Raw genomic sequence first — 14926 nt, 5'->3', positions numbered from 1 at the left:
TTTAGCAACGTGAATCTCCCAGCGACTAGCCTTGATTTGTTCATGCATGACTGGTAGCCGCCCGTACGATGGCCGGCCCCCGGCGCACTGGCGTTGCAGGTTGCATGTGGATAGGGCCTGAACACCGGCCGGGCATGCATATGATGACGGTCTCAGCAACTGAAAAAGGCTGCAGCTAGGTCGGTCACAGTTGCTCCAGCAGATCACAGGCGCAAGTGGCTTGGATTTAATTCTGTCAGAGAAAACAAAATATGGTGATGCGTGCTGAGGCTGCGAGAAGCGTGCAGAGTACACCAGAGCTCAGGCTGCGAGAATCTCGTCGGACCTTTTGTTTTAGAAAGAAGGCGCTTGCCCGGTCTTAAAATGAGACCCATACAAATCTGACAGTCCTGCCCAACGGCCAGGACAGAAGTACCGAAGTACACAGCGAAAATACAAGTGCCAGAGCAAAATAAATGGATACAAACTCGGAGGCGGATACATAACGGCGCAGCGCTAGTAAAGGCGGTATGGCCATCGTTTGCTCTCGAGGTACCAGGGGGCACCATGCAGAAGTCGGCAAAATCCACAAATTTGACCTATAAATGAAAAGAATTCATAAAATAAACTGTCTTTGAAAAAATTTCGTTCCGCTGACCCTTTCATGTAACGCCCAGGGCAAAATCCACAAATTTGACCTATAGATGAAAAGAATTCATAAAATAAACTATGTTTGAAAAAATTTCGCTCCGCTGACCCTTTCATGTAACGCCCGACATCTAGGCGCCACACTATACTATGCAGCGCCTGACTGACAGGCGCTACACATCTAATCAGAGTCGCACTTCGAACTACCTAAAATTTATTAAATCAGTGTGCAACGCCTAAGAGTTAGGCGCTACACTGTATAGTGCCTAGACACTAGGCGCTGCACTACTTGCAGCTTTGCTATCATTGTACGGAGCAGCAGCTCATCCAGTAAAGCACATTAGTTGTGAACTTGTGATCTGTACTGTATAAGATGTAGGCCCAGACAGCGACCACGTACCTACACGCGGTGATGTCTGCTTAATGCATGCCCGTGCCAACCACACACACATCCAGCAAATCACGTACCAAACGAAACGTTTAAACCAAACTTGGTTGCATGTTTGGTGTTCTAACCAACGGAGTGGACCGGCGCATGTGACAAAAAGACTAAAAAATCTTACACACAAAACAACACGGAAGCCCTGAATAAAGCTACATCAACGATTTTTTTTACAGATATTAACGGCATCCCCAACGGCAACCGTAAATATCCTTCCGCGTCCATCCACGGACAGGGGAGCCAGTCCACGGATACGTATGTAGAAGGCTGCCATCCAATGCTAGCCGCATACATTTCAAACTGTTTTTCAACAAACCGGATAAAATTCATGCAAACACAGTTGGATTTCGTACAAACACGACGGATTTAATTAGATATTAAACATTTAGAAATAAAAAAGACCTGCTCCTAAAACTATCCTATGGTGGCGGCGTCTGGCGTTCAAGCCCGCACTACTAGGGAACACCTTATACGTGGAGGCTTATCAGTAGTGCGGCTCTTTTCAAGGCGCTATTGCTACCTTACAGTAGCGCGGGGAACCCAAAGGCGCTACTACTACCTCCTTAGCAGTAGCGCGGCTCGGCAAGACGCACTACGGCTATGGGGACCATATCTTAACCAACATGCTACTTATAGTAGTAGCGCGACACCAGTTTGCGACACTACTGCTAAAAATGTAGGAGTAGCGCGTTATCCAGGAACACCATTGCAACTAAGTTTGTACTGTGTCCATTGGCGGGCCTCATTTAGTAGCAGCGCGTCTGACAGGACCGCGCTACTGCTAGCTCTTTAGGAGCAGCACGTTTTCCCTACCCGCGCTAGCAGCCACCTTTTCTACCCTTCTCCCCCTCCTCTCTTCCTTCACTTTTCCCTCCACCCCCTCTCTTCCTCACTTTTCTTCTTCCTCACTACTTCTTCTCCCACATTACTCTCTTTCTTCTACTTCTCTTTCTCTCTCTAATGCCCATAGCTAACTACACAACCTACATTAATGCAACCCTTTTCTCTTTTTCCCCACTTTTCCTCCCCCTCCACTAGTTAGAGCCGTCTCCTTCCCCAACTAGCTAGGTAGATCTACCCATTTAATGAAGTGATTTATCTACCTTCCCCAACTAGCCATGCCAAGAAGTAATCTTTGTCCACTTTTGATCACTAGCTAGGTGTGTGGCGACACCGATCGAGACCTTATACTGAAATGGTGTATTAGGCGGAAAATGGCATAGAAGATTTAGAAAATAAATTCTCTACAACAAGTAGGGGTCGGGGTGCCGGCACACATCTAGCTCCGGTGCGCGGTGATCAAGGTAGTTTGAGAGGGTGAAGTGACGGGGTGGTGGGTTGCAGGCGGGAGCAGGGGTATTGGGCTGTAGGGCGGTCCAAGGCACAATGGAGGTTGAGGTTGGAGCAGGATGAATGTGGGAGATAGGTGGGGTTTGACAAGCAAGAAGGTGGGTTTAGATGGGGAGGTTGCTCAGGGAGTTGGGCGGTTCGGTTCGTTTTGCGCGAGGGGTTCAGGTCGATGGGTTTTTTGTAGTGCCGAACTGTTAGTGGATGGGTGTGTAGATAAGGATTGGTGGAAATTTGGGTCGGGCAGACACGTGTCTGTGGGCTACGTCTCATCCATTATTACGATGCCTGACCGGCAAGCACCGCAGGGCAAGATTGAAGGCAATCGTGTCTCTCACTCTCAGTGAATCTTAACCTCATTCCTCATTCTCCGCACTCTCCTCGCATCTGCCAACGTGCTACCAATTTCTCAAATTTGACAGGCAAAACACAATGCCATATGTTTGTTCTGAACAATGTCGTATGCTAGGAATCACTGTGATGTAGATTTCAATATTTAGAAATTGAACATGTAGGCTACAAAGAAATTGATTGCGCATTACAACATTACACGTAGAAAATGATACTTCTTAACATACAACATGCACCATTGACAAGTTCAGATGGCATATTTACAAATTTTAACCATATCTGCATTGATATCCTAAAAATGGGCTCTAGACCGAAATACAAGCAAACTAGATGAAATAATTGATTGCAAGATCTTTCAAAATGTTCAACCAAATATGACATGTATAAGGTAAAACAATGTGCATTACAAACCTCTTACATCCACTGGTGAACAGTACACACATCATGGTTCATCCACCCGTTTCAAAGCAAAGTGCAACCAAAGTGTTAGCATTTTCTTGTTTGCATTTGTTACAGGTTTAATACATCGATAATAATAACGCGTGAAAAAAAATCACAAAACTTAAATCATGTTTAGTCTGAATTCCCCTTTTATATATAAAAGTTGCAACAAATGATTATATGGAAATGTGATGAAATACAACATTAATTTTGTAAAACTCATCTATAATAAGTTGTTTCAATCAAGGATAGCAAGTGCACAATAGAAAGGTGGTGCAAAGGTCCTACCAAATATATTTTCAAATGGGAAGAGATCAACCATCATCTCATTTCAAGTGGCAATGTGAGTTCAAACTTGTCATCATCAAAGATATATTGTAGGATCCAATCGTTGTTAGTTTGACATGCATGAGGAAAATGAAGGTTCATGGTAAACTTGTTGGATCAACTTTGGCAAGACACCTAAACCTTCACAAAGCAGACCAGCAGCAACGATTTCCATGTGTTGTAACAATTTCGCACATACTTAATACATACATAAAGAGACCCCATGCATGGTTTCACATTTTTTTGAAAATTTTGAGGTTGGACTATATATATTTTTTGATGGAAAACGTAAGGAATGTGTATGGTGCAGAAGTACACGCAAATTATATTCCACGATCCTTTAAAGTTTTCCCTTTCCCCTGATTTTCACCTTTTTTAGAACCGCATACGCCGAGGTCGTCTCGTGCGGTATATGGATTTTTTTTCTGTTTTTTCTATTTTTTTCTTGCTTTGTTTTTCTTTCCTTATTTTTCTTCTATTTTATTAATTACTTCAAAACTTAAAAAGGTATAATTTTATAAATTTGAGAACATTTTTCAAATGTGTGAACTAAAAAAAATATGAACATATTTCAAATTCATGAACATTTTTTCTGAAATTCGGGAATATTTTTTAACTTGGGGAACACCTTTTAAAATACAGGGAAAAATTTCAAATTCATGAACATTTTTTTTTGAAATGCACGAACTATTTTGAATTCCTTGGACATTTTTTAAAATGTAAATCATTTTTTTAAATGCGGGAACAATTTAGAAGTTCATGTACTTTAAAAAAAATCTGGAACAATTTTTAAATCGATGAACAACTTTTGAAATAAAAGAACAATTAAATTCATGAACACTATTTCAAATAAAAGAACAATTTCAAATTCATGAACATTTATTGAAATTTTGGAATATTTTCTAAATTTCCTAACTTTTTTGAAATACAGGAACTATTTTGTAATTCATGAATATTGTTTGTAATATAGGAGCATTCTTCAAATTCAAGAACATTTCTTAAAACACATGATTGTTTTTGAAAAGCATGATTTTTCTGCTAATATGGGCACAATATAAATTCATGAAAGCCAGCTGAAATTTAAAAAAAATTAAGGTCGAATATTTTCTGAAAATGAATGTTTTTCAAATTCGTTAACAATTTTTCAAATCCGTTAACACTTTTTTAAATACCAATATTTATTCAAATTCAGGAGTATTTTAATTTTTTATGTTTGAAAAATTAGAACTTTCGAAAAACCCAAACATCTGCTTAACAAACAAATAAAACCAGTAATAAGAAACATGGGCTCGCCTCACTGCAATGGGCCGGCTCAAAACTCAGTCCGGGCAGGAATGATCGCTTTTTCCCATCAAAGGTCCTATACAGCGCCCTAGGAGCCAGTTGGCTTGCCAGCGCTCACCTGCCTAGTCTATGGGCCGGCCCATCAAGCATGAGCGACCACTCCGATCTTTTGACCCATTGACTGTTGACTTTTCAAACTATTGAAAAAAAATCAGGAATTTGAAAAAAACATGCATTAGAAAAAGCTAGTGAATTTGAAACAATATTCGCGTACTTGAAAGGTTCATGAGTTTTAAAAGTGCTTATTTATTTGAACAAAAGTTCCTGAAATTTGTAAACAAATTCACAGATTTGCAAACAAATTCAGGAGTTTTAAAAAAGTTTGCAGATTTGAATTATTTTTTCTAAATTTGGTAAAGTCATCAGTTTAATAAAAATCAAGAATTTTACAAAAAGTTCACGGATTTGAAAAAATTGACCAGATTGAAAAAAATGGAAAAAAGGGAAAAGAAAAATGAAAAAGAAAAAAACAGAAGGAAGGCAAGCAAAGAGAGCAAAATATTCTAAAATGTTCACAAAATCGGCTAGTAAAAAACTCAATAATATGTTCTATCTGGGCTGGCTCAGTATGCAACCTACCTGCTAGAGGGGTGTGGACCTTTTATCAATCGAATTTTATTTTGCGATATAAACACCTAATAGAAATTGACTTTCCCCAGGTCGGGTAATAGGAGCTCCGATATGCATGGTGACTAAAAATCATGTCCACAAGGAGTTTGATTGGTCCTGTAAGCAGACCCGACACACCATGTCCATGAGTGCTTGGATAGGTCATGTAAGCAGGCCCAAGAATCATGGGAGATTAATTAGGGGCTAGGTCCAAGTAATAGAGTATTCTCATAAAAATCCTAAATAAAAGTGTATTCTACTCCCTCTGGTCCTTTTTACTCCGCATATAAGATTTGTTTGAAGTCAAACTACAGAAATATTGACCACATTGACATGAAAACATATCAACAACTACAAAACTAAAGTTATACAATGTGATGAATAAATTCATGACGCATCCAGTGATACTGATTTCGAATTGTGAATATTGATATATTTTTCTCTAAAGTTGATTAAACTTTCCAAAGTTTGAACATAGACAAATCATAAATGCAGGGTAAACATTACCGGATGGAGTAAAAAGAAGTTTCAAATAACAGAGGGACCACTACAAGCTAGCCAAAAAGATGGAGAAGGAAATGGAAAGTGATCTTCTTTCTAATAAGGACATGCAGAAGAAAAATAAGGGAGGTGACAAGTAGGAAAGCACGGGCACACACACAAGGAAATTCCCTTAGAGCGTAGCACCACGCATGCTTGTCATTTGAGTGGGGTGAGTGGCATACACATACTTTTGATACATAAGTTATCCTTGTGCGAAATGGACAATGAACTGTAGTCACCCCAGAAGCTAATTTTTTCAATGTTAATATTGCCGCTTTATTTAATCAACAAAGTTTGGAATCTCATCCGAAATAACATCCAGAATGCAATCTGGAGGAACACCTAACCATACCTTACAAAGTTCTTCTCCTACCCCTACCTTAGCTAGTTTATGCGCGGCAACATTAGCAGAACGCCTAACCCGGCCCAAGACACTTTGAAACCATCAAAGGAGTGAAGCATCTCTTTTATCTCCTCCACCCATGGCCCTGCAGCTGAAAAGTTCTTTGTCGATTGATTGATCATCTGCACAACTGCCTGACTGTCGAGCTCGACGTGAACCTTGTGGACATTAACCTCAGCAGCAACTGGAAGAGCACGCTTGCAAGCCATAATCTCAACCGCTTCCGGATTTACCATGCGTGGAAAATGATGGCAAGCTCCGGCTAGAAATGCTCCATTAGCATCCCGTACTACCAGCCCCCCACCTCCTTTTATCTCCATGTTTTGAGATGGCACCATCAGAGTTAACTTTAACCCATCCCACATCTGGAGCACACCAACGATGGACAGGCTCTGGCGCACATGTGGGCGTCCTATTCTCCTGCACGTTAATTAATTAACGTGGGCACGCATGCATTCATGAACGCCAACGCGTGGATCTGACCAAACCCCAGGAAATAATTTAGACGGTGATTGGATCCAAGAAACTTATTTTTGTCTGACTAAAAATAGTCTCTTTAAGAGACTAAAGTTCCAAACACATCTGACTAAAGAGAGGCTAAAACTAGTCTTGAGACTAAATTTTTTTAGTCAGGGATACCCCTACTAAAATGTGAATTAGTACTCTCTCTTCTCATTTAACTCATCTCCTTTAACACAGGCAAATTCTGGATTGAAGGGTTTGGAGAATAATAAATACTCATTAACTTGATTGGAGTCTCTTTAATATTCGGATCCAAGCATGGGTGAGGCTAGCAAGTTTTAGTCCCATTACATTTAGTCATGAGACTAAAACGTATCCAAGCACCCTCTTAGGTTGTCGTTACTCCTGCAGTCAAGTTTGCCACTCAGGATATGAATGGGAGCATATGGCCGAAAAGCGACCATCTCGGCGCCAATGCGCATTAGGCCATGCAGGGTTACGTTGGTCGCCAATCAGCTGACTGAGCACACACAATTTGTAGTATGACATAATATTCGGGCGGCCGTACGTCGTCCTCCCAATCATCACCACACCTCGCTTCATCATTTAAGCTTGGCGAGTTGTGCTCTCCAGATTTGGATGAACTTAGCTAGCTCGCCTCACACACAGCCACATACGATACGACAACAATGGAGCAAGCAGCCAGCAGCGCGCAGGAGGATCTCAGCCTCGAGCTCACCATGGCCTTTGCCATGTGCGTGGCGCCAGCCGCGCCCCGCCAGGGCTTCTTCCTGTGCGTCTACTGTGACCGCAAGTTCGGCAACGCGCAGGCGCTCGGGGGTCACCAGAACGCGCATAAGCAAGAGCGTGCCGTCGCCAAGCTCCGCCGGGACGCGTGGAGGGCTGCTGCCATTTCTCCGGGGAGCCTGCTGTAAGCTCCGTGGCGTACAAGCGCGGCAGGAGCTCATCGGAGCGCGACCACGAGCTGGACTTGTCTCTCCGGCTGTAACCGGTTGCCAGATCGATCAAACCATTTCAGTATCCATGGTCTGCACCCCTTTCCGGCGCTAGGTATGTTAGAGTCTAGCTACAGCCATTTGTTTCAAGGTCCTGCTGTGTATGCGTTGGATTCATGTCTGCCCTCTTGTAGTTTATTGGACATTTGTTTTCAAGGTCTAGACCTTCCTGGTTCTTGGATTGACACTATATTTCGCAAATCATCAGACTATATCTATATGATCTTGGCGGCTAATGACGTTGCCAGAAAAATCTGGATCTATATAAGTCTGAATGTTCACTTTAGGGGCATTTAGAAGACATTGTGAAACTAAGGACATTGGTCAACACCATGTTGATAAGTGCTCCTTCTATCCCATAATAAGCGTCACTGTTTTAGTACAACTTTACACGGAGTACTAGTTAGCTTCCATACAATTTTTTCGGACTACTATCCCTTTAAGACATCCTCTGAATACAATGTACGAATTTCTATGTATTTCTAGTGTTTGTTAAATAGTCTGCTTCTCGTGCTATTCAGCCTCCCTGAGGCAATAAATTGTAAAAAGTAATCTTATGACCCAAAAGTTGTTCGACACTCAAAAGAATCTTTAAATTAGCTTCCTACTCAAATCCCCCAAAGTGTATAATATCATTAACATGTCGAAGTATAGATAACTCGCACGAGGCTCCTCTGACATACTGCAGGGAGCAGTTGGGCCACTAGTATGTGGGCCCAGAAGTAGGTTGGCCCACCTATCAGTGAGCAAACTGCACCCTGCAGTACATCAGGGAGCTGAGTCCAGATAACTCGTCTTCCACACGATGCACAACACACCTCGAATTTGACTGTAAACCTTAGCACTATTGCAAAGATAGGTAGCATACCCGCATTAATAATAAACAAGATGGGGAGCAAAAAATGGATCTGTTGATGTAGCTTGAAAAAATAAATTAACATCATCGTTGACATTACTAGGTGCTTCCCTTTTGGATAAATATCGTTCATACAAGTTTGCCAGATATTGGAACCTTTATTGTAACTTTACAAAATCATAAGAAATAGTCTCGCAAAACACTTTCTTGTACTCTCGCCTTGTTTGTTTTGCTAAAAATCTCTAGTGACACAATCTCATAGAGTACAATCCTATACTGAGCTAGGGATATAGGAGGTGGCAAGGCTAGTTCTGCGAATGACCGGGTGGGGGGGGGGGGGGGGGAGAATAGGCACTCAAATCAGGGAGGGTTGTTCTATTGCTCGACTTGGGGGTGGAGCAGGTGCTCAGGAACGGGTGAATCGTGGCAGTGATGATCAAGTCAAGGAGGAGAAGGCGACGGTGGCACTCGGGAGAAGAGACGCTTGGAGCTAGTCGACGAGGGAACTATGGTCCAATGTGCAAGCCCAAAATGCTGAAAGTGTGTACCATGTAAGTGCTACCACAGAGCATGAGAGATGTCTGCACGCATGTTTATGAGCATGTTTGTGGCACACATGCACGCGTGTGGTGTCAGGACATCAATGGTGGTGCCTGCTAGTGGTAACCGGTCTATCGGTAAGTGGCATTTCACTAGAATTCACTACCAACATGGTGTCATCCAACCCGGTTAGTGAACCCATCGGTGGCAAGTTGACCACACAGCTGGACAACACCATTGACGGGTTTTGACGATAAGTTCACCTGTTGCAAACACGTAGGTCAAATAATATTCGTGTTGATTCATGTTGAACAAGTCAGCATGGTTCATTGGTCGGGGCTAGACACGTCGGAGGGCAAGAACTAAACTCGCCCTAGTGATGCTTTTGGGTGTTCCTTCCGTCCCATTCGAAAAAGTACAACAACAAGTTTGATGGCAATGTCAAGCAGTCCACAATAGTGGTAGCATAAAAAGAAACAAGCAATTGTTTCCACCCGTCAGTGGCAAACCTCTCATGGTACGTCGTATTTTAACTTGAGTGACATGCACATTTGTCACACATGTTTTTTACATTATTCACAATGGCAAACCAGTTCACACACGGTCATAACTCGGGAATGCGACTTACGGATTTTCCCCCCACCAACTGGATCTACCGACCTCGTGTCATGTTCCCCGCGTTCCTTCAAACTAACTCAATTCCTTTAGACATGACAATAATCGTCAAAGTTATCGACTACGGTAAATTCACATGTTCGTTGTGGTATACTCGAAGAGTTGCCCACTAGATATGGTTTTACATGCCTCGGTCGTAATCTTAAAAAAAAAAGAGAGATTGAAACCAGCACCATATGCATTATTGTGATGCACACAACCATACATTTTCGACAGTATGTTCGTATGCAAGGGTGATCTGGATGAGATTTTGCGGCCGGGCTAGCTGCTGCGGGCAGCGCACGGCCTCCAGTCGTACATGGACACTTGTAATACGTACTACTGTTGAAGGTCCAGGCAGCCTCTGACTCAGCTCAGCCATTTTTATTCCTTTGTTCATTACAATTAATGGTGACCGACCGGAGCTCAATGGTGCGCAGCATATCCAGGTACGGTCTCCAGCCTTAATATTGTAGCTGCTGCCTGAGACCATCGTAATCATATGCAAGGTCCAAATGACCCCCGGACAAGCTTGTCCATCACCAATCATGCTGGACGAACAAAGGCAGGTCCATAAAAGAAAGGAAGCACGTTGCTCAAAATGGCACACATCTACGGGAGGTCGATGTTGTTGGATGGATCAGCAGATCCATCTTCTCTCGAGGTACCGGGACGTGCCGCCGGCTGCAGTCGAGCTCGTGATAAGGGTACTCCATCGTCATGCTCCCCAATAACTGGAGACCGGTGAGGTTGTCGACAAGGCAAGACTTTACTCAGACTGCGGCGGCACGTTCATATAATCCCAAGCTTTCATTAGTGACATTCAGCGACCACCTAAATATATTTAACGACGATGAAAGGTTTCACCAATTAATAAGGACATGTTGTCGTTGTTACTATTTTCTCACTATTAATACGGAGAGGCTGCTATGCGTCCTCATTGCTTTCTCAACGACAGAGGTTATGATGATGCCTAGCGACCGCATTAGATTTTTAATGACCACAAGTCATGTCGATAAAAGTATTTTCTTAGCCGTGTGTGCGCACCTTGTGAGTGCAACATAGCATAGATTGTGCGATAGGACAAAGAGAGAACTTGGTGAACTTCACATGGTGGTGGGCACCACTATGTTCTAACCTCCTAGCAGTATCTGTGTGTCACACCATCGGTTCTTTCCAACAACACGTCCAATTCAAAGAGAATCCCCGCATCTAAGGATGCGGTGTCAAGCGGCCGCCTATAGCTAGTGTTGATAATGTTTTAATTAGTAATTCGCCCGTCCTATTTACAGGTACACATTGTATTTTCGATCAAAATTATTCATAAACCTGACTAGAAAATATAAGTTATATGCTACAAATCTATTGTTCTGCCACATAACTTCTACTCCCTCATTCACAAATATATGATGTTTTGGATATTTCATATGGACTACATATAGACTGAAATGAGTGAACAAACACAGTAAAATGTGTCTATATACATAAGATTCACAAAAAGTCGAAACATATTATATTTGTAAACAGCAAACTATTTTCTAGTTTAATGTGGTCAAAGTTTGACCCAAAATGCGAGGGGTGTCAATAAACTAGGACAAAGGAAGTAGTTTGACAATATTTTCACCATGTGGAGGTAGGTCTGGTCTGTTACAATTTTGGTTACCCGTGGATCGGTACTTGCTTGTGGATGGGGCCATAAAGGCCATTTGGATGACCCGCTAAAAAAGGATGATGAATTGTGTTACCTATAAGATCAATGCCAATAATGCATCCATCAACTCATTACAGACTACCATGTTATCAAGATCTAGTATTATAATCACTCATATAGGTTGGTTACTAAATTAGGTATTTGTTTCCCTTTGTCTTTTTTTTCCTTTCATTTACTCTTTTCATGTAGGAGCACGTGTAGATGTTGGCTCTTGTATGAGAGTCCACTCCATCCCTTTTTTCTTATCCCCCATGTAGATAAAAGTGTCATTTAAGTAGGCTTATAGCTCTAAAATATACTTGTTCGAAGGGCATCTCGAATAGTTTGTTCGTATGGTTCTTGGTAAAATCTGGAACGTCATCGACCAACAACTTATCATACAACTACTCCAATAAGGTGTATCTAGTTTTGTCAAATGATAGTTAAAGAATGCACAAGGTTCCAAAGGTGACATGGAAAATGAGGAGAAATAGCAATACGGTGTGTTCAGGAATCAACAACATTTGCTCGGGCTGCAAGATATATTGGGAGAGAAGCCTTGCACATTATCCCAACTTACGTTTGGCAAACTACATAAATTCTATTTTGAGTAATTGTATGATAAGTTATTGGTCGATAACACCACTACTTTTACAAGTAAGCTAACCAGAAAACTATTGGAGATGCCCTTAGTAGGTGTCAACGCCTTGTGACGTGGAGAACTAAGTAGTTAATTTCAATCACTACAAAAAAGTTACTCTTTGTAAAGGTTACCTAGGGATCCATGCATCAACTGCAAGATAATTGAATCCTCTCCTCACTCGATATATGTCACCCACAATAACTGCTTAATGTGGGACATTTTGTTTCTTAAAAAACTTAAGCTAAAAAAACTTTTAAATCAAGAGTCCAATTTATTAACCGGTTTTACCTTACTATCTTCTTTTTGTTTACAGGGCTCAATTGAAAAATCTCACCAACCAAGATAGATGGTGAGTACTGTAATTTTTATAGTTTGTAAAAGCACTGAACTAATGCGTTTGTAAGAAATATGTTTACCAATGCAACAATTGCAATGCATGCATACATAAAGTACATGCATTGCTCAATTTTCTTTTAATATTTGTATGCAATGATTTAATGCATCTTAAAATCTAAACATGTGATGGAAAACAACGAAATTAAGACTTATAAAATAGAAAAATTAAAATTTTGAGATAGCCCTATAAACCGAAAAAGAAGGAGTATATCATGATTTTGGTGCCGATGTTTTCAAAACTGTAGGCCTGGTGAACCCTGTTTGACAATTACTAATTATTCTAAAGTTATTCATCCACATGTACTATCTTATGAAAGGAAAGTACAGTCACATACACCTGCTTGTGCCCCGTAGGACATTGCAAGAGAGAGAGAAAAAAGCTGAGTCCCACAGAAAATATGGCCTCGTATGCATGTCTACAGTAACCCTGCAGAGAAGATTAACCCTCCCGTAATAGCCTGTGCGTGTTGCTTTATAATATAAAACGGGAAACCCTTTTTTGTCAAAAGCCCATGTGTGTAAACATACGTCCACATATGATTTTTTTAGACATATTGAATCTTGGCAGTCTGACCACATACAAAACCAAGGCCCGGGTGACGACGCCGGCGGGGCCGTACGTCGCCCTCCGGGCCAGAGCTACCGCGGAGAACAGTGTGAAGGGCAATTAGCACCAGATGCAGGCCGGCCGTCCATGCTACCTCCACGATTCGCTTGGCCGTTTGAATCTAGTATATCCCAAGCTCACGGTCACCCACACAGCCATATGCGAATACACACAACCAGCAGCACCAGCGAGCCCAATGGAGCACGCACAGGACGAGCTGAGCCTCGAACTCACCCTGGCCGCCGCGGTCGTGGCGCCGGTGCCCGGCTTCTTCCTATGCGTCTACTGCCACCGCAAGTTCCGCACCTCGCAGGCGCTCGGCGGCCACCAAAACGCGCACAAGGAAGAGCGTGCCGCTAAGCGCCGCCGGGACACTGCAGCCCCGACTGCGCACGCTTGGAGGTCTGTGGCCGCTCTATGGGTGTCGGAGCATGAGCTCGTCGGAGCGCGACCATGAGCTCGACTTGTCCCTCCGGCTATAATCGGTCCTCCGATCCATAGATCTCTGGAAGTATCCTTGCTCCGCACCTCTCTATTTTCTGGTGCTAGGTACGTGGGTGTTTAGCTACTACTCCCTCCGATTCAAAATACGTGTCGTAGTTTTGAACTAAGGTTAGTTCAACCTCAGTTTAAAATTGTGACAATTATGGATCCGAGGGAATACTTGTCTCAAGCTCCTGTTGTGCATACAGTGGATTCATTGGCACTTCTATTTTGTTGGAATGTTTTCCAAGGTACTGGATTCCTAGAGACCTTCTTGATATTTGGGTTGACACAAAAAGTTCCCATTTCACCAGATTGTAATGACCTTGGTATTTGATTCTTTGCAAGAAAAATCTGGATCTATGTAAGTCTAATTGTTCAAGTTAAGATATTTAAAGGACCCTGTGAAAATAGGGATGTTATCCAACACGGTGTTGATTAAGTACACTAGTTAGCCTCCGTAAGATAGATTTTTAGACCTTCAGTGCGTTTCTAGTGCCTGTTACATGGTCTGTGAAAATGAATTGCAATTTGCACCCAAACATTTGGGTTTGCTCCAGCTTCTCGTCCTATTTGTCCTTACAGAGGCAAAAATTCTGTCAAGTTAACTTTAAGATATAAAAGCTGCACAAAGACAGATAAAATGAGCTTTAAATGAGCTGATTACTACAAATCCCCACAAAGAGTATAATGTAATCATCATAGCGGCCTATAGATTACACATCGTCCACAAGATGCACAACACGCCTTGAAATTGGCCATTCTCCTTAGCTCTGTTGCGAGGATAGCTAGTATATCCACAATAATTTTAAATAAGATGGGCGACAAAAGGGTTCTCTTTACGTAACCCATTTTTTCTTTACCTTAAAAAACATCATTGTTGATAATACTCGACATTAATTTCCGGATAAAATTGTTCACTCAAGCTTGCGAGATAGGGAACCACCCTTTCCACATAGCTTGCTGGAGGAAAGACTGGCAGACGTTATCATAAAGTTAAAGAAATTCATAAGAAATAGTCGCAATATGTTATCTTGTAAGTGTGGTCTTGTTCGTTTTGCAAAAATGTCATGTGGAATAATCTCATAAAAGTATGAACCTATTCGGCTTAGGGCTCTAGGTGAAGGCATCAGCCAGTTCTTCGG

At 42.0% G+C, this 14926-nt stretch overlaps 1 protein-coding gene and 1 pseudogene across 1 annotated transcript; both read left to right on the top strand.

Annotated features, from left to right (window-relative positions):
- The first annotated feature begins 7079 nt into the window (after nucleotides 1-7079).
- LOC125525620 (uncharacterized) lies at nucleotides 7080-8273 on the top strand (annotated as a pseudogene).
- Nucleotides 8274-13471: 5198 nt separating this feature from the next.
- LOC125525126 (zinc finger protein 3-like) lies at nucleotides 13472-14061 on the top strand. Its single transcript, XM_048690150.2, has one exon. It carries the CDS (start codon nucleotides 13495-13497, stop codon nucleotides 13753-13755), a length of 261 nt encoding a protein of 86 aa, XP_048546107.2. The 5' UTR covers nucleotides 13472-13494; the 3' UTR covers nucleotides 13756-14061.
- The last annotated feature ends 865 nt before the right edge of the window (nucleotides 14062-14926 follow it).

The sequence above is a fragment of the Triticum urartu genome, chromosome 7A (genome assembly GCF_056163025.1).
Source record: "Triticum urartu cultivar PI428250 chromosome 7A, HENAU_Tu73, whole genome shotgun sequence".
Taxonomy (NCBI): Eukaryota; Viridiplantae; Streptophyta; class Magnoliopsida; order Poales; family Poaceae; genus Triticum; species Triticum urartu.
The sequence above is the reverse complement of the archived record's forward strand: the minus strand, read 5'-3'. Positions and strand labels throughout refer to the sequence as shown.

Coding starts and splice junctions, on each gene's coding strand:
- LOC125525126 (XM_048690150.2), top strand. CDS start 13,495: ATGGAGCACGCACAGGACGAGCTGAGCCTCGAACTCACCCTGGCCGCC.